Source organism: Emiliania huxleyi (assembly GCF_000372725.1).
Source record: "Emiliania huxleyi CCMP1516 unplaced genomic scaffold EMIHUscaffold_52, whole genome shotgun sequence".
Classification (NCBI taxonomy): Eukaryota; Haptophyta; order Isochrysidales; family Noelaerhabdaceae; genus Emiliania; species Emiliania huxleyi.
In genome coordinates this window covers 548,668-571,683 of record NW_005198091.1, presented here as the reverse complement: position 1 = coordinate 571,683, position 23,016 = coordinate 548,668, and the positions used below count along the sequence as shown (strand labels likewise).

At 66.6% G+C, this 23,016-nt stretch overlaps 5 protein-coding genes across 5 annotated transcripts; 3 read left to right on the top strand and 2 right to left on the bottom strand.

Moving 5' to 3' along the window:
- Nucleotides 1-465: 465 nt before the first annotated feature.
- EMIHUDRAFT_437057 (hypothetical protein) lies at nt 466-2,570 on the bottom strand. The gene is made up of 6 exons (XM_005766262.1): nt 2,309-2,570; nt 2,078-2,220; nt 1,790-1,882; nt 1,557-1,712; nt 1,362-1,485; nt 466-1,215 (listed from the first exon to the last, which is right to left on the bottom strand). Exons 1-6 carry the CDS (start codon nt 2,559-2,561, stop codon nt 932-934), a joined length of 1,053 nt encoding a protein of 350 aa, XP_005766319.1. The 5' UTR covers nt 2,562-2,570; the 3' UTR covers nt 466-931.
- A 2,376-nt stretch (nt 2,571-4,946) lies between these two features.
- EMIHUDRAFT_49248 (hypothetical protein) lies at nt 4,947-5,314 on the top strand (the record flags this gene model as incomplete). Its single annotated transcript, XM_005766261.1, has 2 exons — nt 4,947-5,117; nt 5,258-5,314. Coding segments are annotated over 2 exons (228 nt in total), but the record flags the coding sequence as incomplete, so codon positions are not given.
- Nucleotides 5,315-5,932: 618 nt separating this feature from the next.
- EMIHUDRAFT_44663 (hypothetical protein) lies at nt 5,933-6,656 on the top strand (the record flags this gene model as incomplete). The annotated part of the gene is made up of 2 exons (XM_005766260.1): nt 5,933-6,169; nt 6,327-6,656. Coding segments are annotated over 2 exons (567 nt in total), but the record flags the coding sequence as incomplete, so codon positions are not given.
- A 9,400-nt stretch (nt 6,657-16,056) lies between these two features.
- EMIHUDRAFT_66707 (hypothetical protein) lies at nt 16,057-17,681 on the top strand (the record flags this gene model as incomplete). The annotated part of the gene is made up of 6 exons (XM_005766259.1): nt 16,057-16,404; nt 16,523-16,802; nt 16,831-17,023; nt 17,155-17,230; nt 17,300-17,347; nt 17,412-17,681. 6 exons carry the CDS (start codon nt 16,057-16,059, stop codon nt 17,679-17,681), a joined length of 1,215 nt encoding a protein of 404 aa, XP_005766316.1.
- A 372-nt stretch (nt 17,682-18,053) lies between these two features.
- Nucleotides 18,054-18,788, bottom strand: EMIHUDRAFT_66705 (hypothetical protein; the record flags this gene model as incomplete). The annotated part of the gene is made up of 1 exon (XM_005766258.1): nt 18,054-18,788. One exon carries the CDS (start codon nt 18,786-18,788, stop codon nt 18,054-18,056), a length of 735 nt encoding a protein of 244 aa, XP_005766315.1.
- Nucleotides 18,789-23,016: the final 4,228 nt, after the last annotated feature.

The window sequence follows — 23,016 nt, the reverse complement described above, 5'->3', positions numbered from 1 at the left end:
AGAGATCCCACCGCACCAGAACTCAAGCAACCAATACCTTCGTCCAGAAACAACACTCTACATGGTGATAAAGTAGGAAAGTGTTACAAAGCCCAAGCGGGATCTTATTGGGAGAATTTTACCAGGAACCCACCCCCCCCCCCCCCCCGGCCGCCCCCCGCCCGGTCGGCCCCGGGTAGAGCTAGAGAGGGGGTCGACACACGACAGCGTCCCTAATCTAAAATCCGAGGATTAAGAAGGATTCAGGCATCGCTTCAGTGAGGCCAAAGTGAGTTTATGGATGTGTGAGAACGGTACGGGACACGAGAGGAGGCACGCGGACCAACTCGTCGGTGACTCTGCTGCACGCCGTTTCAGATTTTTTCTCAGCGTGAGCGAGACGTGGAAGGGTGCTCCACCGTCGGGTAGCGTAGGACGGGTCGGCCGGGGAGCATCAGAGTAGCCGTCGTGCTCGTGGGGTGAAGTGCACATATATACACGCACATGTATTATACACACTCGAGCGCGGTGTGATCGTTCGCGGCGAGTACGGTACACCTCGTACGAGAGAGGTCGAGCGAGCGAGGAGAGAGAGTGCAAGAGAGTCAGGCTGACACAGCTCGCACACGAGACCGTCCCAGCTCCCAGCCTTCCGCGCGACCTGACAAGAGCTAGACGCGTGCGGTGCACCAGGAAAGAAGCGCGGGCGAGAGAACACCCCACAACACCGCCCACGAACAGGCAACGTGGGCGCGCGTCAGTGGCACCAGAAAAGATGGACAGGTCGATCGGGGGGGGGGGGGGGCAAGCGGCGTCCGAGGGGGGGAAGGGGAGGATCCGTCCCCACTTCCGCGCAGTCGGCGAGGGCGAGGGGGCGGGGCGAGGCGGGCTGGGGGAGGCGCGGGCCCTTGTTGGCCGCGCATCCTCCACCCGCCTCTGGGGCCACGCGCCTCTACAGGCCGCCGCCGAGCGCCTCGTGCAGCTTGCCGAGCATGGCGCCCTCCTTGGCGGGCGGCGTGTCGGCCCCGGGCTTGGACGCGTCCCAGTTGGAGCCGTCCTCGAAGCAGGCGTACTGGTTGTGCCGCTCGGGGGCGGTGAAGTCCTGGACGGTCGCCCACGCGCAGGCTTGCTCGAGGGCGAGGGCTCCAGACTTGACCTTGACGTAGCCCTGCTCGCCCCAGTACTCGCCCCAGCTGTTGCGGACGATCCAGTAGAGGCCCTCCTTGGGGCAGGTGCCTGCCGCGAGGAGAGGGGGGGGGGTATGAAGGGACGCGTCAAGGGGCGCAGAGGCGGCGGTGGCGGCGGGAGGGGGGAGCGAGGGACGGGGAGGGGGGGGGGAGGGGGAGAGGAGGGGGAGAGGGCTGCAGGTGGGAGTAGCGCACCCCAGCCGACGACGGAGATGACGTGGTCCGTCATGAAGGAGCGCTGCGTGGCGATGCCGCCCGTGTACTTCTCGATCGGCGCCGCGTCGATGGTGCACGCGATCGGACCGCGCGCAAAGATCTCCTATTCATTGAGAACTCGATCTCGCCTCTATTAATCACTCATTTCTTAATCGGCCCGTGCGCAACGATCTCCTTCTGCATCGCGCGCGCGCCAGAGATGTGGCCGTACTCGGCGATGGTGGCGTTCGGGAAGTGGGAGAGGCCGACGCACTCTTGGCCGAAGGTGCCGCACGTGCGGGCCACGTTCATCGGCGTGCAGCTCCAGTCGCCGTGCGCGCAGGTCCCCTCCTGCGGCGAGGTGAGAGAAGGAAGGCGTTGAGGGGCCGCGTCCTTGAGGAGGAGGGGGGAGGCTCGGCGGCACGATCCTTGGACTCGGCCGAGCAGGCCATGTACGGCTGCAAGGTTGCGTACGAGATGCCGGCCGGCTGCGAGTGGATCCACTGGTATGGGCCGTCGAGCTGCGCCGCGAGGAGAGGGGGAGGCAGAGGGGGGGTGAGGGGGGGGGGGGGTGGAGGGAGGTGAGGAGGAGGGAGGGCGGGAGGGGGGAGGGGAGGGGAGGAGAGGAGGCGCCGCCGCGACGAGACGAGGGCTTTGAGGCGGCGAGGGCCGTGGCCGGTACGAGCGTGGCGCGAGGGGCGGGAGGAGGGAGGCACCGAGCCGCCGTGGCACGAGCCGGCGTTGCCGCAGTTGAGCATGTGCTGGACCGAGAGCTGGATGTCGGTGCCCTGCGCCTTGCGCGCAATCTTGATGCGGTCGGCGAGCGCCGAGAGCGAGCCGTGCGCCCAGCACGAGCCACCTACGGAGGGCGTCGGCTGTGAGAGAGGCGGTGCGGTGGAAAGGGAAGGAGCGCAGTGATGGGAAGAGGAAGGGTGGGGCGTGCGCACAATATTGGGGGATGTGCTGGTTGAGCGACGGCGTGCAGTAGTTGACGCCGTCCTTGTCGCACCACGTAAAGTCGTCCGGGTACGAGGTGAGTTCTACGAGCGAGTCGTGAGACGTCTCCGACGACGAGTTGCCCTTCCAGACGATGCCGAGCGCCTCGACCTCGGCGCGCGGCAGCAGTTCGGAGTGGCGCGTGGGCGCGATGCTCTTGACGCCAACGCCGGCAGCGAGCGAGGAGAGAGAGTAGGCGAGCATCTGGAGCAGTCCAAGTCCAAAGGTTTGCGACTGATCGACTTTCAGCGCGCCAGTTCTTTTTCTCCGCTGTGTTCTTTCTTGCCGGCCGGCGAGATTGCTAGAGGTGGAGCAAGCCTGCTCTAGCCTCGCGTGTTACCTCCTGTCGTCTCCTTTGGCACCTTGGAGTGCTTGGGGGGGGCGACAGGGAGGATGTGGGCATGTATGTGGCCCTGAGTTATGAGTACGTCTATCTACTCAGGGTGTGTGGCAGCCAGCTGGCTGTGTGTCTTGTGAGCCTGTTTGTGTCTGTGTGTCGCTCGTGCGTGCCGTCATCATCTGTCCAGCGTCCACCCATACCGCGTTGGTGAGAGAGATTTTTGAAGACCAACAAGAAATCAAGGCTCTCACAGTGATTTGGGCTCGGCAGCTTGTTAGCCCTCAGCCGAAGCTGGGGCCGGTCCCGTAGCCGAGAGAGCCCGCGCCGATGAGTTCGACGCGGTCGGGGGGCCTTGCGGAGAGGCCAGCGAGGTGGCGTGGCTTGGTCAGTCGCGGTCACTTGATGACCCCCATGACTTGTGCCTTGTGCTCGACTTTTTCCGCGCGAGTTCTTTTACTCCGCGAAACGTGTTCGAGCCTACTTCTTTCTACCTAACCTAACCTAACGTGCGTGTTCTTCTTTCTTGCCGGCCGGCGAGATTGCTAGAGGTGGCACCTTGGAGCGGCTGGGGGGGGCGACAGGGAGGATTTATGTGTACACGTCTACTCTCTCTTCTCAGGGTGTGTGGCAGCCAGCTGGCTGTGTGTCTTGTGAGCCTGTTTGTGTCTGTGTGTCGCTCTCGTGCGTGCCGTCATCATCTGTCCAGCGTCCACCCGGGGCCCGTGCGCGCAAGGAAGGGAAACAGGCATCGTCGTAGAATCTCTTCAAAGCGAGGCAAACCAGAAAAAAGAAAGAAAAGAGACAACCCAAGGGAGGGATGGGAGGACGGCACGCCGCCACCGCACAGGGATTTTAAGGAGAGGAGTGTGGTGCTAGCCGTCGCCCACCCTCGGGCGTCTACCACTTCCTATCTCTCTTCGCAGTCTCTCACCAATTCTCGCAGCGACCTTCAAGCTTCATGCCACCTCTCGTTCTTCTCACTCTCGTCCTCGTTCTCTCCCCTGCTGTTTCATCCTCTGACTCATCGCTCTCCTCGGCCTCGTTCTGAGACGCCGCTCTGCCGTCTGCCTTGCTCTCGCTGCTTCTCTCGCCGCTCTGCGTAACTCCGCCCTCCTCGCGGCATAATTTGGCCCCTCGAGTTTATCGAGCTCCCCTCGCGCAAGGACCACATTTCTGACTCCCACTCCGATCATTTGCCTCCAAGTCATGTCGTTGCTCAGCAACACTCTTGCTCAGGTCCACTCTCTCTTCGAACACTTGTACCTCAACGGTCGGAAACCATTGATAAATAGAGCAGACAACCCCTGGTGGGATTAGGGCAGCAACCCGACGGGCAGACCCCGCCACGCTCGGAGGGCGTGCACCACACAGCAGAAAAGTCAGCCACGATAAATTTCTTCTTCCACGGGCTCGCGGTTGTAGTGCACAGATCGCCGCGACGCCTTGCCTCATGGTCGCCAGCCACCTCTCCGTCCCGACGCTCGAGGCGCACCTGCGCGCCTACATCGAGGCGTCCGACCTGCCCAACGCGCTCGCGTGCTACGAGAACCTGCTGCGCCGCCGACGCACGCCGCAGCAGGCGACCTGCACCGCGCTCCTCGCGCTGTGCGCCGCCAGCTCGCCACGCGACGCGCTCTACGTGGCCGAGACGATGGCCGAGGAGCGCGGCCTCGACCTCGACGAGTACACAAAGATCTGCCGCACGTTTGTGCAGCGGTGCTCGGACGGCGAGCGGCTGGCGCGCTTCCAGGAGGTTGCGCTGGACATGCTCACCTTCTCGGACGACGCGATGCACAACTACTTTTACCACCTCGCCCAGCTGCTCGGCATCGAGCTGCAGGAGGCGCTGCACGCCCGCGGAGGCGCCTCCGAGGTGCAGACGACCCGAGAGCCGTGGCGTGAGCGCGGCGCCACCGGGCTCACCCGCTCCTCTTCGCGTCATCAGGCGGCGGAGATCTCGCTCATCACGCACAAGCGGCAGCTGGACGCGGCGGCGCTCCTCTGCAAGCGCGGTACCATGGTCACCCCGCTGATGGGCCCGCTCCTCGCAAGCATGGGCGGGCGAGAGGGCGCGCCGGGACAGAGGGAGGCTGGCCCGGACCCGTCCACGACACGTCCACGACGATTCCACGCCGCGCCCCGCAGGCGCGCAGGACAAGGCGGAGCTGGTGCGGATGGCGACGACGCCAACGGGCCTCGCGGCGGAGGACGCCCTCGTCAACGCGCGCGCCCTCCTCTCGCAAGCAACCCTCAACGACTCGCAGCGCGCCGCCGTCGACGCGGCGCTCACGCGGCGGCTCACGCTGGTGCAGGGCCCGCCGGGGACAGGCAAGACGACGGTCGCGGTGCAGATCCTCACGCTGTGGGTGCGCGCGCTCGGCGTCAAGCCCGTCCTCGCCACCGCCGACTCGAACGTCGCGGTGGGCAGACAGCAGACCGACTAGCAGACAGCAGACCGACTAGCAGACAGCAGACCGACTAGCAGACAGCAGACCGACTAGCAGACAGCAGACCGACTAGCAGACAGCAGATCACCCCCCCTCTCTACGCGTGTTCGCAGGTGGACAACATCCTCGCCTCCCTCGCCAAGGACGGAGTCGGAGTCGTGCGCGTGGGGCGACCCGACGCGGTGCGAGAGCCGGCCGAGAGCCGGCCGAGAAGCACCCGACTGTAGCCGCGGCGTGGCTTGGCTCGCCCGGCGCCCTCCTCTGGCGGCGGCCTCACCCGGTGCGCCTCACCCGTGCTGCTGCTGCTGCCTGCCGCTGCTGCAGGTGCGCCCCGACCTGCACAAGTACCTGCTCGACAATTTGGGAGGCCCGCCGGCGCTCGCAGGCGCGCCGCGCGCGCGCGCGGCGTGGAGGCGCCTCTCACGCCTCTCACGCCGGCGTGTACCCGTGAGCAGGCGCCGACGTCGTGCTCTGCACGTGCGTCGCTGCGGGCGGCGAGCTGCTCAAGAAGGTGCCCTTCCAGATGGTTCTCATCGACGAGACGGCGCAGTCGACGGAGCCGTCGTGCCTCGTGCCGCTCACGCGCGGCTGCAGGCAGGCTCCTCCTCGTCCGAGACACGTCTCGACCCGTCCGCGACCCGTCCGCGACGCCTCCTCGCAGGCAGCTCGTCCTCGTCGGCGACCACAAGCAGCTGCGCCCCACCGTGCTGAGCGACGAGGCGGCGCGGCGCGGCCTCAAGGTCTCCCTCTTCGAGCGGATGCTCCGGCTCGGCGTGCAGCCGCTGCTGCTCGACACGCAGTACCGGATGCACCCCTCCCTCGCCACCTTCGTCTCCACCTGCTTCTACCGCGGCAAGTACCTCTCCGGCGTGGCCGACGCCAAGAGGCCGCAGCCGCGCGGGCTGCGCTGGCCGTCTCCCTCGTGCAACGCTGCGCTGCTCGTCTCCGGGTCGGGCGAGGAGGGCGCGGGCCAGTCGAAGCGCAACCCCGGCGAGGCGAGCGCCGTCGTCTCGCTGCTGCGCGACGTGCTGCACGCCGGCGAGACTTCCTAGACACTTCCTGGACACCTTACTCCCGGACTTTCCGGACACCTCCAGAACGAGTAGCACGCGCGAACTGCGGCCGGCCGAGGTACTCGTTCGTCAGTGCTGTCTCAGTACTCTTGTTTGATGGTCAGGCGAGCTGCGGCCGGCCGAGGTCGGCGTCGTCACTCCATACGGCGCGCAGGTCGGCCTGCTGCGCCAGCAGGTGAGCAGCCTGCCCGGAGGGCGCGAGATCGAGGTCAAGTCGGTGGACGGCTTCCAGGGGCGCGAGAAGGAGCTCATCGTCTTCTCGGCCGTCCGCTCCAACCGCTCCGGCTCGCTCGGCTTCGTCTCGGACGCGCGGCGGCTGAACGTGATGCTGACGCGCGCCAAGCGCGGCCTCGTCATCGTCGGCGACCCGACGACGCTCGTGCGGTCGCGCCACTGGGCCGACTGGCTCGAGTGGATCGAGGGGCAACGCGCCGTGCTCGGCAGCCCGCAGCGGGCGCCCGTTTTGAGCGCGGCACAGCCGCCGCAGGAGCGTGTCACACGGTCGCTGTAGGCAACCCGGCGTGGCGGATGCCGGCGAGGCCACGTTCAGCGGGCGACCGGTCGCCTTCGTCCGACATCGACGAGGAGGGCCGCCGCTTCCAGTGGGGCGCGGACGAGTCGGGCTCCGAGGAGGAGGGCCGGACTTGGAAGAGCGCGGAGCAGCTCAGCCACGTCGCCTCGCGGCGGGAGCGGCGCCGGCGCAACAAGAGCGCGGGCGGCGGCGGCGGCGACGGCGGCGACGGCGACGCGGCGGAGGCGTGGAAGGCGGAGCTGCGCGCGGCGCAGCGCGAGCTTGAGGAGGCGGCGCGCGATGCGGAGGACGGCGTTTTCCCGCCCCCGCCCGAGGAGGCGGGCGAGGACTACCTCGCGGGCGTCTCCATCTCGATCAGCTCGACGGCGGCAAACGGGGGCGGCGAGGCCAACGGCGGGATGGCCAACGGCGCCGCCATCGGCAGCGGCGCCGCGGCGGCCGAGGCAACGGCGGGGCTTGCGGAGAGCGCGGCGGATGCCGAGCGCGCGCGCGAGGAGGGGAGGCGCATCCGGCAGAGGCTCGCTGCAGAGCCCACCGCGGAGCCCGCTGCGCCGCAGAGCGAGGCCGCGGCGGGACTGCTGCCGAGCGGCCCAGAGAGGCGCGGCGGAGAGGAGGCTCCTCTCCTTCCCAACTGGCGCGAGGTGCGAGAGGGGGAGGGGGCGGATGCGCGCGTGTACTATCACTGCTCGCTGACGGGCGAGTCGTGCCTGGAGCGGCCGTCGTTGTGAGCCTGAGAGAACGACGCCACCGCCACCGCCCCACCGCCGCGGAGAAAGGTTCTACAGGTCACACGATATGTACACAGTCCAATCGCTGCCAACGCTCACACCATCTCACAACTCTGTCACCAGACACCCCTGCCACCCGCTCGCTTCACCTCCCGCAGCCACAAATAAAACGGATACTCTCGGATATACACGTCGTCGGTCGGGTGGAAGCTGGACGTAGGACGACTGCCTGGGCGGCTGTGGTGCGTGCTGGACTCCCTAGTCGCTAGTGGACCCTATGTTCAATGTTGTGGGGCCTCATGACTCATGTGCGGTGGAGCGACTGGAGCGGTCTCCGACCGGCCAGCACGCGCGACGGTCCCGCCCGGCGCGCCGGCACAGGCTGTGGAGTGTGTGTGTGGACCACTGTACACACTGAGCACGAGATCCGATAACGCCTTTCCCCCAAGTGCAATCCCGCGCATCCACGGATTACGATTAGTCACAAGTCACCAGAGAGGGGCCATGCCATGCTTTGGATGCTAGTGCACGCCGCGACCCGTGGTGTAGACGGACCTAGCCTCCCTCACAAAGTGTTGCGCATGCTCCTCGCGCATCCCGACCGCCTCTGCCGCTTCGGCGAGCTCCCCTAGAATATAATCGATATCGTCGTAGCCCGCCGCCTCGAAGGCGGCCACATACTCTGACAGCCCGAGGCCGTCGAGCAATTGCTGCACGTCAGCCATGCCGTTCCAAGTTGCGAGCGAGGAGGCAGGGAGGCCGGTGCTGGTTGCAGCAGCGGGCACTGTCTCGTGCACGCGCTCGTGCCCCTCCGCCTTCCTCCTCTTGCCTTCGGCAACGTCGAGCGGAGCAGCGCTTATCGCCACGCCACCCCGCGATGAGTCGCGCGCTCGCTTGGCTGAGGCGGCGGCGGCGTTGGCGGCGGTCGACGACGGCGGATCATCCTCTGTCTCCGCGGTCACTTCGACCTCAACCTCGTCCTCGTCCTCGTCCTCATCCTCGCCCTTGCCCTCCGCCTCTGACCACTGCTCGTCGTCCTCCATTTCCTCCTCCGGCATCTCGCAGTCGAGCATTTCGGGGTGCTCCCAGCAGTACCATTCCTCCTCCTGTCGCGCCTTTGACGCGGCCGTGGAGTCGATGCGCCGCCACTTTTTGCACTCATCACACATGACCCACGAGAGGCCGATCGTGCCTCCTACCGCCTTGACGCAAGCCAGCCCCAAATGCGCTGCAACATCGGCGCGGGAGCTAAACACGTGACCGTCGGGGCTGCAGAACGAGGCGACGATCATGCTGGCGGCCGGGGGGCGGGCTGGGCCGAGCGACACGCAGCGCCGCAGCACGCACGCCTGCTTCTGCGTGCCCGGCCCGCCGAACTTTGGCTTGTCGAGGCACGGCGAGCACTCGCCGCAATCGGACGCAAGGCATGGGCCGCAGCCGCGGCAGCGAACACGCTTTGGCCCTGTCCAACCACCAAGGGCAGTCTTCTCACGCGTCGACACCTCGCTCCGAGCCGCTGGCGCCCACGCGGAAGCTGCCGCTGCGTGCGTGGACGGCTCCGCCGCCTGCACAGCGCCGCTGGCGATCTCGCCACCCTCGCTGACGCTGGCAGCCACGCCACCCCCTCCGTCCCCGCAGCCGGTCGGCACAGCGCGGCGCACCACCGTGGCGGTCCAACCCTCGAGGACAGCCGCGTCAGCTCCGCGCACCGTTAGCCAGCTGCGGAGGGCAGCGAGAGCGCGGTCGGCACGGCGCGTCTCCCAGCTAGATTCCGCCGCAACCTTGCGGACGAGCTCGCGGAGCAATCCGCCCACCGCTCGTTCGATTGCCAGCTCCTCGCTCGTGCGCTCGCCATCCTCCATTTCTTCAGCCGCCACATCGCACGAGGCAAAGCGCGCGTCCGGGTGCTGTGCGCACGTCCACGCGCCCTCGGGTAGCGCCTCCATGTCGTTAGCAGCCAGCCGGCGCCACTTCGAGCAATTTTCGCACTGCACCCAACCGCAGACCTCGTCGCACCGCCTCGACGACACCACGCGCGTCACGTCCAGCCCAAGGAAACATGCCACATCAGGCCGCGATCGGAACTGCTTGCCCTCACTCGAGTAGTAGAGGTAATAGAGTTGGACTGGGGTGCCTGCTCGGGCTACCGCCCGGCACCTCCAGCCGGCGAGCGCGGCCCTATCACCGCCGTTGGCCTCGAGGAAGACAGCGAGCTTTTCAAAGGCTTCCGCCTCCTTCTCGCTCGCGCCGGGCAGAGTGGCAAAAAGCCGCTCGGGCGGTGGAATGCTGCACTTGCTGCCACTGCTTCCGCCGCTGCGGCCACTGCCGCTGCTGCCGCGACCGCTGCCGCCGCCGCTGCCAATGTTGTCGGCGAAACTGCCGCCATCGCTGGTGCTGCAGCGGCGACGGAGACTGATGGCATGCGCGACTCCGGTGCCGCTGCTCCCGCTGACGTGGCTGCTGCCGACGCTCCCTCCGCTACCGCCGGCACCGCCGCCGCCGCCGCCGCCGCCGATCGTGCGCGAGCCGCGGCGCTGCGAACGCACGGCGTCGGCCTGGACGGGAGAGTCGTCGAGGGTGAGATCGATCGAATCGGCGGGGGCCGGCGTAACGATATCGGCATCTGGCTGCGGCGTAGTAGCCAGAGGGGCGTCATCTGGCTGCGGTCCGGAGCCTTGGCCGTGCGCCTCCGGGGCCGGCCCCACTGCGATAGGCATATCAACGGCGTCCTGCGCTCCCGCCTCTCCCTCCTCCGCCTCTTCCACCTCCGCTCCTTCCGCCTCGACCTCTTCTGCTTCCGTCTCCGCTGCCTCGTCCTCCTTCGCGTTCTCCTGCGACGGCATCGACGCTGCCTCTTCCCTCGCGCCCGCCACGGGCTGCGACGCTATCGCCCCAGGGACCACAGACTTGGCCGCGGCCGCAAGCTTCTGCCTGGCCACGGCTTCGGCTTGCTGCGCCGCTCGGACCTCCGCCTCCGCCTGCTCCGCAGCCTTGGCGGCCTTGGCAGCCTCGGACGCTAGCGCCGCGACTCTGGGCAAGTTTACGCCCGAGCCCGCACTGCTCTCCGCCTCCGCCGCCGCCGCCTCCGCCTCCGCCGCCCCCGCCTCCGCCGCCGCCGCCGCCCCCGCCACCCCCGCCGCCGCCACCACCTCCTCCTCGGGTAAAAGCAGAGACGGCGCCTGGTTGTTGAAGGCAGTGAGCAGCTCCGGGTGCCGCTTCTTGAGCAGCGCCCCCTTCAGCCACACCTCGCTGCCGCCCTGCAGCCTGCACAGGTATTGGTGGCCACGGCCCACCACCCTCTTCTCGCGGACCACCGACACCCCCTCCTCCTCCTCCTCCTCCTCTGCTGCCTCCTTCGCCGCCGTCTCCCCCACCGCCGCCACCGTTCGCAGGATCTTTAGCTGGATCTCCGGACAGCGCGACGAAGAGGCTGCGGGTAGCAGTTCACAGAAGCGGGCAACGTGCGTCGACTTCTGGTTGATCTCCACCACGACGTCCCCGGCCTTGAGTCCCGCCTCAGCCGCGGGGCCGCCCGGGTGCACCTCCTCAACTCGGTTGTCTTGCACCATGGTGAGGCCGAGTGTGCCATCGACGCGCTTCACCGTCACCATGAACAGGCTCCCTTCCTCTGCTGCTGCCGCCGCCTCATCATAGTGCGCCCACGCCGGCCCGAGAGCATGGAATCGCTTGCCATCTGGCGCGACGATCCTTGAAGAACCGGCCTGCGTGTACCCCGGAGGCAGTTTGGGCTCGGCCCGCTGGCGCCAACTGGGCGTTGTGAAAGCGAGCTCGCCTTCCGCCTCCTCGCCCCTTTGCTTCCCTCCCAATCCCTCCACCAATCCCTCCACCTCACCGCCCTCCTCCGCCCCATCCGCTGCCTCTGTGGCTGCCTGCCCGACCGCCCGAGCATTACCACCGTAATCAGAGGAAAGCAAAGACTTGAGGCCGTCCTCGTGCTTGGATAGCCGAAGGATCGTCAAAGGGGGAAGGCACTTCCGGACGTCTCCCGGGAACTCCTCTGCCGCTTCACGGAGGTCACCGACGTTTGCGACGCCTGCCTCTAGGAGCGACCGAAGGTAACGGCCGATGAGATTCTCGCTGACCCCAGCCTTTCGAAATAGCGCCTCCAGGTCGCCGTCTCCCGACGGCATCGAGCAGCAGACAAGTGCCATGTCCACACGGGTCGCAGCCGAATCGCGAGATGTTTGGACTTGGGCCGCGAGTAGTTCCCCCCCTCCCCGCCCCCTGGCCCGCGAGTAGATGTATTTCTTCTGTTCACTTTGGTGTGCTGCACCTGTCGGTTACTTGTAATATGTGTTTGAATGTGCTGGAAAAGCTCCGTATTTTTACGTCTCCGTCTACGAGTGACGTGGCCCGTTGATTGAAGCCATCACCGCATCAGCCTTGTGGCGCTCTTGGGGACGGCGAGGGCGGTGAACTTGGAGTACCGTAAAAGATGTGCTCGATCGCCCACCAGCCCTCCTTGAACGACCTTGCGACAGCCGTGGTCGCCCGCGCCTTTGCGAGATCGAGGACGACGTTGGGAGAGAGCCGGAGAATATGTATATGAAATCGCCCGACCGGATCGCCTCAGTGATCGCGTTTGACGGCAGGTTGCTCAGAGCTGCATCGCAGATGTTCTTGCCGTGCATTAGACCATCGTACGCGCCTGCTTGCTGTCCCAAGAGAGCAATACGGAGGTACGTTGCCGTCGATTGGCGGCACGGAGGGGTAGGTCGGCTTCATGGTGCCTCTCGACGACCAAGGCGTGGACACGGCCCATCTAAGTGGCAAGTCGGTTGCGCTGAGGGGTTACTACGAGGTCTCTGCGTGGGGGGGCGATCCGGGCCCTGCGCCCCAGTCGATTTTGCCGCATAGTTCGGCGTAGTAACCCTATCATAAAGCTGCCATTCACACCTTGCCCTTTGAAAAAAGAATTTAAACAAAACAACTCTCTCTCACAGCAGACAGGCTCGACACAGGTGCGGACTGGCGCGTGCTAGCACTATCACAGGCGAACCTGAAAAAAGAAATGCCGAACCTTTGTCGAAGATCCGGGGAGGGGTTTACGTATCGGAGCATCACCCCGCACACTTCCACCAAGCTTCTCCCTGAGCCCCTACACCTACGACACAAATAACCCCGACGCAAAATCCTGCGCCGAGCGCCGCGGCTCGAGGCGTCAATGCTGGTGCTGCTGCCACCCTCTCTCGGGGGTCATCCCTTCTCGGTACCACATCGTGGCGATCCACTTGCGCCCCTCGCGCAGCGGGCAGCCCGAGTGCTCCGTCTGGCCGTTGTCCATCGCGGGCGGATCGCCGTTGATCTTGTAGCCGAAGAAGAGCATCATCCGCCGCTTTGGCACAACCTTCAGCCCCGCGCGGTCGAAGGAGGTGTACCCGCCCTTGTCGCCGACCAAACAGTAGGTCAGGCTCGTCGCGATGCGCCGGCCGCGCCGGTAGCCGCCGCCATGGCACTCGCCGTCGCAGTGCGGCCGGTACTGGTCGCCGTCGTCCTTGTAGTAGACGGCGTTGACCGGCTCCTGCGCACGCCGCGCCGCCCGGGCGTGGGGCGGACAGTGCGTGGGGTGGCCAGTGCTTGGTCGCGTGTGGTGTGTGTGTGCATGTGCCGCGCCTGCCCCTCGTTCTCGACGAGCTCGTCGTACTCCGCCACCTCGCGCGCAAAGGCGAACTTGCGCCGCATAAGCCGCGTCACCACGTCCGTCTCGTCCTCAAAGTCCGGAACCTGCGCCGACGGAGCCGCCTGGTCAGTCACGTCTCCCGAAATGGGCCCCCCGCCTCTCCCTCCCGCGCGGCGCCATGTTGACGCTGTACGAGGAGCGGTACGTGGAGGTTGCGCCCTTCGAGCCGGAGAAGACCACCGAGGGAGTCATCCGCGGCAGCGTCAGGTTGACCATGTACCTTTGGCAGACGCCGCGGGTCACTGGACAGTCGCAGACAAGGCACGGACCGGCCACTCGCCCCACGGGGATGCGCCAGGCGGGCGCCACGCACTCGCACTCCTCGTCCGACGCAAAGTCGTGCACCAGGTAGACGGGCGGCGCGTCGCGCAGCACGTCCACCTGCGGGGACGGACGCGTCGCGGAGACATGAGATGCGTGCTGCGGACGCGTCACGCTCGGGTGTGCTCGCTCGCGGCACGCCCCTCACCCGCAGCCGGCTCGGCAGCGGTGGCGGCGCGCGCTTCCCCCTCCTGCAGTCGAGCGGCTTCGAGCCGGGCCCGCCGCGCCGCTTGAGCGTGTGCCTGTTCACAGGCAGAGCCGCGTGAGGAGCCGCCGTCTTCCCGCGGCGCGGCCGGCCGGGCCGCTCGCCACTGGTCCGAGAGGCCAACCTCCCCGATCGCAGACTTGAAGTAGACGGCCCGCATGGCGTCCGGCGGCGGCCGTCCGCCCTCCCCGGAGTTGTAGGTGAAGCCGCGGCACACTTGGCGGGAGGGGTGCGGTGCGGCAGGCGGTGAGGCGGAGGCGGAGGCGGTGGAGGCGGAGGCGGTGGAGGCGGAGGCGGCGAGGCTCTGCCTTCGGGGAGAGCGCGTGTGGGTCTAGAGCGGCTCGCGGTGGAGTCGCAGAGTGTGTGCGGAATGGCGTGTGCGTGTGTGGGAGGTGCCAGTGCAGTGTCTGTGTGGACCGTGCCTGGCGACGCGAGGCAGGCGGCCTCCGCCTCCGCCTCACTCATCAAGCCATTGAGCTCGGTCAGCTCGTCGCCGGCGGGCAAGTAGCCCGCCTTGTAGGTGAACGAGCGCGCCTGCTCCGTGGCGCTCGCGCCGGCGCACGGGTCGCGCTCCTGGTACTGCCACGTCATCGTGCGGAGAGGCTGCGAGCCGCCATCCTCAAAGTCGCAGGTGAAGTTGCGCATCAGGTTCTTGAGCAGCTCGCCGTTGGCACGCCCAGCACCGGGCAGCGCCGTCAGCGGCGAGTAGCTGAAGTCGGAAAGCGAAAACTCATCATCCTCGTACCCCTGCAGCAGTTCAATGACGCACCGCTGCCACGGCGGGCCGAGCGCGTGGCCGAGCTTGAGCGCGCACGCGGCGCACGCTTCCTCGACGCGACGCTCCGCCCGCGGCGAGGCCACGCCGCTATAGTAGGCGAGCGCCTGAAGAGCCAGCGCCTGAAGAGACATCTCTCTTCTCTCGTGGCAGACCGTCTCGTCAGCGCGGCAAGTTGTACTGTGCCGTATCAAAGTCTGTGCAAGTGTGAACAGCAGCTCCTGACCACGGCGCCGCAGGCGCCTGTTGATAGGTCCAGGTGATAGCCCTGGATAGGCAATGCATACGCCTAGTCGGGCCTCAGATCGCCCGACCGCGTCCCGGTGCTCTGTGGTCGGATTTGTGACGCCGCCGCACCGTGCCGCGGCCGGGGGCCCTCCGGAGGCCGAGGATGGCCGTGACGGACCGGGACGAGCTCTGGGAGGTAAAGTGTCAGTGAGTATATTGTAGAGACTGACCATGTGCACAATATCTCTCACTCTAGCTAAGCAGCCTGGGAAGGCGATGCCGGGGCCGTACATGGTACATCCCGTCGATGGCCGGGCCCTCGCTGATCTCGGGTGGCGTGACGGAGCAGATGTACTTCGTCTTTGGGCAGGCCTGACGGGTGATGAGGTTGTACTTGAGGTGTCCAACGTTCTGAATGCCCTCGGTGCATTCGAGCGTGTCGATGAAGTCGAGCGGACGGAGGGTTTTGGCGAGTCGTTTGCCAATCGCCTCCGAGGCAGCCTCTGTGTCGCCGAGGTAGGTTCCGTTCTCTCTCTCTCAATGTATGTGGCTCTTACGTACATTCCCGGAGGAGGACTGCTGACGGGGTTTGCGATTGGAAGGACGATCAGGGGCACGCGCTTCGGCGTTTTTTAGCTGACGTGCCCTGGGGATGCCTCGGTCGTGTTGCGGGATGCCACCGCACGTTGATCATCGCCGCGCCGCCGACGTCCAAGCCGACGTCCAAGCCGTCGTCGCTATCGCCGCTCCCGCCTCACGATGGTTTGGGCGAGCTCGCTCTCCCGCCTCCTGGGGATGCCTGGCCTCTAGTGCGCTACTCGAGTGGGCTCTCTGTTCAAAATATTGCCAAATTACGCACACATGTGCGCAGATAAACATCCTTAGAGTGCCACACACACGCTCCACGTGCGAATGTTCGGGTCGTCAACCGAGCTAACCGCGCCCCCCAAGGGGGGGGGGGGGCAGCGCGGGGCTATCGTGGACGTGGTCACGGGGAGTTGCACTCTTGCACACGCGACACGGCACACCCAGCACGCGGTGCGGCCACTCCCACGCCGGCGGGGGCGCACGCGGTGTGATGTTTGCATCTTATTTGCTCGCAAAATGACAAGTTTGCGTGCAAATTTGCTTGCTGCAAATTTGACATTTCAAATCCATAAGAGTGACACTATGGATTCCGGGTGACACAGGTTTAAGTGTGCATGTGTGTGTGTGTGTGTGCGCGCGCGCGCGCTCCTCGTCTTTCTTTTAGCGCACACACACCCATGCCCGAGCCCGACGCGCCGTCTGGCGGCGTGCTGCCCGCGATCGATGGTCTCGTGGCGGATGTGCTGCCGGACAAGGACAAGATGTACTTCAACGACTACTCGACGCTCGTGCAGCAGCAGGGCATGCTGCAGGACCAGGTGCGCACCTCCATCTACCAGTTCGCCATCCTGGAGAACGCGGCGGACTTCCGGGGCAAGCGCGTGCTCGACGTCGGCGCGGGCACGGGCATCCTCTCCTTCTTCGCCGCCCGCGCCGGCGCCGCTCGCGTGTTCGCCGTCGAGGCGTCTGGCATGGCGAGGCACGCGGAGCAGCTGGCCGCGGCGAACGGGCTCGCCGGCGAGGTGAGCGTGCTGAACCAACGCGTGGAGGACGTCGAGCTCGACGAGCGCGTCGACATCCTCATCTCTGAGCCGCTCGGCATCGCGCTCGTCAACGAGAGGCGCCTCCCTCCCTCCCTCCCTCCCTCCCTCCCTCCTTCCCTCCCTCCTTCCCTCCCTCCCTGCGCCGGGCCCTCTCCGCCGCTAGCACGCGAGCCGCGGGCGGCAGACTCGGCGCCCCCACACCGGATGCAGGCCCCTCTCTTCCCTGCCGCCCACCGGCCCTCCCCCGCCTCTGCGGCGCAGGATGCTCGAGTCGTACCTCGTGGCGCGGGACCGGCTCCTCAAGCCGGGAGGCAAGATGTACCCCGACCAGGCGGTGCTGTACGCGGCGCCGTTCACCGACGCGGCGCTCTACGCCGAGCAGCAGCAGAAGCTCCACTTTTGGGCGCAGACAAGCTTCTACGGCGCAGCTCGCCGCAGCGAGGGCCGGCCGAGCCGAGGGCGGCGTGCTCACGCCGTCCCTCTCGCGAGCAGGCGTCGACCTGAGCTCGCTGCAGGAGTCGGCGGAACGCTTCTACTTCTCGCAGCCCGTCGTGGGGCCCGTCGCGCCGCACTCGCTGCTCGCGGCGCCGGCGGCGCTCGAGTTCGATTTCACGACGATGACCCTCGGCACGCCTCGCAGAGAGAGGCGCCGCCGGCGAGGGGTGCGTCGCCTCACCGCCTCGCGGTGCGTGAGCAGGCCAGCTCCAAAAGTTCGAGCTGCCGTTCAGCTTCGTGGTGACGGGCATGGCGCAGCTCCACGGCTCGAGACCGCCGCCCGCAGCTCGGCTGCCGCTGCCCGCGCTCCCCCTGGCTGAGCGCTCCCCCCCTCGCCGTCCCGGGCGCAGGCTTCGCCCTCTGGTTCGACTGCCGCTTCCCGGGCTCGCACCGGCAGGTGCAGCTTGCGAGGCCGGCGCCGGCAGAGGCGGGAGCACCGCCTCTTCACCCCTCCGCCTGCGGGCAGGTCCAGCTCTCGACCGGGCCAAACGAGCCGCTCACGCACTGGTACCAGGTGGCGCATCGGCACCCAAAAGGGGGGATCGCGGGTCGGAAGGTTCAAGTAGCGTGGCTGCGAGCAGGTGCGCGCGCTGCTCAAGTCGCCGATCGCCGTCGGCGGCGGCCACACGGTGACGGGCACGATGGTCTGGGAGGCGAACGACGCGCGCGGGTACAATGTGCACATCACGGCGCGCAACGCAAACACGGGCGTCGACGCGAGCAACGTGCTGGTGACGCAGTGCGCGCTCCACCACTTCCAGTACTCCTCTCAGACGTCGCAGTCGAGCCCGCCCCTCTTTGGCGCCGCCGCCACAGCGCCCCTTCCGCTGCCGGAGGAGGAGCCGTGAGGCCACCGCCGGGGGATCCCTCTCCTCTGCAAGGAGAGGTCTCGTTGCCGACAAGCGCAGGCCTGAGTCGGGAGGGTACGAGCGTTCACGTCTCTCGTGCGTTTGCTATTCCTATTATTGGGATGATTCAGACCCAAAAGTCAAAATACAAAAACAAAATACCCACAATGTGCACGCCATGCACCACATCGCTACCAATATTGCCGACACCACATCTCGCGCTGCGCGGCGAGCGAGTACGGAGTAGCGAGGCCGCGTGCCTCTCCTATAATCGATCTCTCTCTGGACTCTGCAGTTGCACGGCACAAGCCACAACTGTTCGTATTGCAAAGAGCGCCCTCTCGCGTCTCGGGCTCTCCGGCCATGCTACGACTATGTCCTTTGCATCAGCCGGCGGCTCGCGGACGAGCCATCGCCGGACCACGAGAGGTGCCGAGAGGTGCGGGGCGGCTCGCCGATTGCGTGCATCGGTGAGGTAGGGCTGCTCTCGTGGGGCAAGTGCGGACTCTCGTGCATCGCATTGAAGCCCCAAAACTGGCACGCGATCACGCGAAAATCGCGCGACGCCGCGAGCGGCTCGTTGGCGAAGGTGTCACAGCGTCCGCTCGAGCCGAACTCAAACGACTCGTCCAGCCAGAGGCCGAAGCTGCCGCCGCCGCCAAAGCCGATCGAGTCGGGCGAGCCGAGCAGGAAGTGCGAGTTTGCGGCGGACCACGGGTAGACGGCCCACTCGGGCCGCGCCGCAAAGAGGAAGGACTCGCCCGTCCCAAAGTAGTGCGAGGAGACGTGCCACGAGGAGGAGGCGAAGCCGCCAAACACGCACCCCGCAGCGTCGAGCACGAGCAGCACCGTCGGGCCGGCCTTCTCGAGCTTGCGGTACGCGAGGGCGAGCGAGCAGCCGTCGCGCTCCGTCGAGTGCAGCAACTCCCAGGCGCACAGCGAGAGGGAGGGCGGAAGCTGGGCGATGAGCCGCGCGCGCTGCGCCTCGGAGAGCAAGCACGCCTGCCCGTCGGTGGCGTGGAGCGGGGGCAGCTGCGAGAGCGGCAGCAGCTGGCGAGCCCCGCGGGAGCCTCCGCGCGCCGCCCCGATCCGCCGCCATCTGCTCATCACCGACGGGGCGAGCGGCTCGTCCTCGTCGGAGACAACCTGCACCGCATGCGCGAGAGGGGCGGGTGAGCGGCCGCTTTCGCGTGTGCGAGGGCCCTCGCCCCTCTCCCTTGCGTGTGCGAGGGCAGAGCAGCTCCCCCTCTCCCTTGCGTGTGCGAGGGCCCTCGCCCCTCTCTCCCCTCGAGCCCACCCGCACGCGCAGCGGCCAGCGAGCGCCGAGCGGCTGGTGCAGCAGCCCGTCCGACGACTCGCTGGCGTCGCTGGTGTAGTTGCTGTTCCTACACCAGCGACACGCACAGCCCTCAGGGCAACGCGAGCCTCGCGAGCACCTGCCGCGGCTGGCATGGCTGCTGCGCCCGTCGCTGGAGGGAGCGCGCAGCGTCTCGCGCCACGAGTGCGGCAGCTGCCGCCAGAGCAGCCAGACCGACGGGCAGAGCAGCTGCACCGTCGGCAGCCACGGAGGTGCCGCGGAGTCAGAGAGCGGCGATCCGGGGGCGTCGCCGCCGACGCCGTCCCTGCCTCCCTCCCTGCCTCCCTCCCTGCCTCCCTCCCTGCCTCCCTCCCTGCCTCCCTCCCTGCCTCCCTCCCTGCAGCCCCCAGCGCGAGACCGCGAGCCCGTGGGAGCAGCGGACGGGGCGAGAGAGCCTTGCGGCGCCGCGCCAAGGCCGCCGCGCCACTTTGCGTCGCTCACCAGAGGCTCGCCCGTCGGCTCGGGCTCGGTCGACGAGCGCTTCCGGAGCAGGCCCGGCGGGCGGTCGCGCGCAAAGAGCCGGCGCGAGACGGTGTACGGCAGGCAGCAGTACAAGAGGAGCGCGGCGCACGGGCTGAGCAGCCACGACCAGAGCAGCAGCCCTCTGCCCGCAAGTGGCTCACCAACCCTCTCCCCCTCCTCGCGCCACAGCACCGCGCTGCTGCCCTTGCCGCTGCCCTGCCGCACCTGCTGCTGCCGCACGCCGCTGCCGTCGCGGCCGCGACCGCCGCCGCCTCCGCCTCCGCCTCCTCCGCCTGCTCCGCTACCCCCCCGCCCTCGCGCCTTTGCGCCCCGCGAGCGTCCCGTCGCGTTTGGCGGCTGCCGGTTGCGCCGTACCGCGCCGCCGCCCTTGCCGCCGCCGCCCGCGAGGCTCGCCGAGACGTCGTTCGAGGGAGGGGCGTCTGAGGGGAGGCGGGCCCCTCCGTCCGCTCGGCCGCCTACCTCTCCTCCTACCTCGCTCGCTCCCTCGCCTCCGCCTCCGCCTCCTCCCTCGGTTTCGCCACCGGCGGCGCGCTCTGCCTGCACTTCTTCCAAAAATGGCAAGTCTGTCTGCCGCTGCCCGATCTCGCTGTGCGCAATCGCCAGGGTCTGCGGTTGCTCCAGCACAGGCGGGCCTTGACTGTACGAAGCCGCCTCGACTGGAGCCGCGCCCGGATCGGCCGCCGCGTATGGCGCCGGGACCTGCTGCTGCGCCTGCCCAAGCTCCGGCTGCCCCAAGCTGGCGGTCGTCGGGTGCTGCAACGTGCTACGCTCCCCTCCCGGTCGAGTCTCCACGATCACAGCGCTGGCGTCCGTCGTCGCGTCCGTCGCCAGCGCCGTGGCGAGTTTGCTGGCGATGAGGAGGGAAAGCGCCATATGTGTCACAAGTCCAAGCACACGACAACATTGATGGCGAGCACGAAAGAGAATTTCGCCGTGATCCTGGACGGATCTCGGAAGCCAGAGGAAGGTCGCTAGTCGAGAGAGATCGCCAGTGGAATAGGGAGTCCACCCTAGGTGTTAGATATGTATCCAGTGTATCCAGAACTTGGGTGGATACACAGTGTATCTAGTGTATCTCAACTCTCGGTAGCTGCCTACACACGCGCCCTCTCCGGCTCTCGCTCGCTCATGCCTATCTGGGGAGAACCAAACTAAGCCATCACAATTGCAGCCGGCGCCGCCGCGGCGAGGGCCGTGGCGGCAGGCGCCGGCGCAGGTGCCGGCGCAGGCACAAGGGCCGTCGCGCCTGCGCCGCGCCGCGCGCGATCCGGGTTCGGGTTGAAGGGCATCGGCGACGGCGATCTCAGGCGAATACCTCTTTCGGACACAGCAAAAAAAACGTGCTCGTCTTCGAAACCGGAGGCTGTGTATCTCACTGTGTATCCACTGTGTATCCAGACTGAGTGTGGATTCACGTGTATCCTGTGTGTCCAAACACCCCCCCGTGTGTATCTAACACCTAGGGAGTCCACCGTGCTGCGAGCCTGTCGCTGTCCCTTGTCAGGAGCAGGAGAACTAGGAGAGCGCAACCAGTAGGAGGCCCGCGCCTGCCCCCGTGCCGCCGGGTGCAACTTTGTCCTATACGAGAGAGGAATCCCTGGGACCCTGTCGTGTGGGTGAACCCTGCCCAGCCCCCCTCCGCGTCGCGATGCGCTCCCCGCTCCCGTTCCCCTGTGTCCCTGATCGTCCTTCCAAGATCCTGCTCGTGCAGGTGGGGACCCTGTCCTTCTCACACCCCTCGTTTGGCGTGCCCGTTTTATTTATTTATTTATTACGGATCTCGGAGCGAGTGGGAGGAGAAGCGGAGGAGGGGATGAGGACGCGCCTATGCCAAGCCATGCAGGGACAGGGAGTGTTTGTGTGCTTTTGTTGTGCAGCCCCTGTGGTCCATGAGAAGAGGAGGCGAGGAGACGGGTTGGCGGCGAGGGGGGGGCAGCCGCCGCAACAGACGAGCGCACCCCGAGCCGGGGATGCACCTAGGGGTCGGCCTTCCCCGACGCGGATCTTGCCACAAAGGGCACGAGGCAGCCCGGGGTGAGGTTCGTGCCGGCAGCAGACAGGGCAAAACAACACGGGAGAATGCGATCCGAGAGGCCGAGATGGATCAAGTGGCCGCGGCGGCTGGCGAACGGGCGGTCCTGGCGGAACTCAGGGCGATCGGGCTGTCGCTCGCCCCCGTACCACCGCCGCCACCGCCTCGCGCGTTTAGCGGGGGGTCAAAACTTAAAAGGAGGACAGCCTATAAAGAAAAGAAACGCAAGGTCGAAGGTGCCACCTTATCAACCACAACGCAAAAGGCCCGCGCGTGCTGCGCGGGCCCGGCGGTCGACTAGCGAGCCAGCCTGCTAGTATCATATGTAGGGCCAAAGAATTTTACCACCCAGCTCCCTCGCACGACACTGGGCACGGGACTGGCGCGCACTGGCACTAACACAGGTACAAAACAATCAGTAACCAGCCTCTGGCGCCCCCCCCCCCGCTACCTTACATGTAATACCCCCCCCACACACACACACACAAGGTTCTCGAGGTTCTCGAGGTGGATATCCTTTGGCCGCGTTGGGTAGCGAGGATTGGTGTGACGCGATCCACGCAGGCGTGGTTTCTGACACGGCCGACCGTCAGTGCACGGAGTTGCCCCTTCTCCGACTGCCCCGGCTAGTTCCCGAGTTTCGCGGGAGTGACCCCATGCGTCAAACCCGAGACCTAGCGCGGGTGGGTTGGAGGGGGCTCGCTGCAAGGAAGGGCGGTGTGTAAGAGGCCGATTCCCGCAGTCCACCCCGTTCCTCCCCATCGGGCCGCGTGAGCGGCCTCGCCTCGCAGATTCGTTTTTCGCGCCTGGGTCAGGCGCGCGGGACACGCACGTGCGGACAGGCGCAAAAAAAAATAATTGTAATCAGCGAAAGACCAGCTTATTGCATATATTGGTGAAGAAGGGGTGCCAGGGGTTTTAGATCAGTATTTGGTGTCGGCACACATCCGTTATCCCGAGGTCTAAGCGGCGCGCCCAACTTACCGATAGATCAAAACCCACGGTGCCGCGAAACCCGGCCGCGCCATCCTCTCCGGCTCAGGATGTGGGCCCCGCGCGCTGGACCGCTGCGCTGTGTCTACCCGTGCCCTGGGCCGCGTACCGCTGCCGAGCGGCGCCCTACTGACATATACATCTCATCTGATAGCATCTGACATACTCAGGACGGAAATCTTGAACCTTTCGATCCATGGGACACTACTCACCCCCTCTCCTGCCGCAGGCCAAACGGCCACGTTGCGCAATCCAGCGAGCCACCCAGAACGTGGCGCCGAGCATGCAGACGAGCACCGCGAGGCCTGCGACCGGAGAGGGGGTGAGTAGTGTCCCATGGATCGAAAGGTTCAAGATTTCCGTCCTGAGTATGTCAGATGCTATCAGATGAGATGTATATGTCAGTAGGGCGCCGCTCGGCAGCGGTACGCGGGCCAGGGCACTGGGGTAGACACAGCGCAGCAAAACCT

What these genes read in the sequence shown, in the direction of transcription:
- EMIHUDRAFT_437057 (XM_005766262.1), bottom strand. Translation starts at nt 2,561, where the DNA reads ATGCTCGCCTACTCTCTCTCCTCGCTCGCTGCCGGCGTTGGCGTCAAG. An exon ending in CCAGCACATCCCCCAATATT is followed by an intron (nt 2,221 to 2,308) that starts GTGCGCACGCCC and finishes CGCCCTCCGTAG; the next exon opens with GTGGCTCGTGCTGGGCGCAC. An exon ending in GCGCGCGCGCGATGCAGAAG is followed by an intron (nt 1,486 to 1,556) that starts GAGATCGTTGCG and finishes CTCAATGAATAG; the next exon opens with GAGATCTTTGCGCGCGGTCC.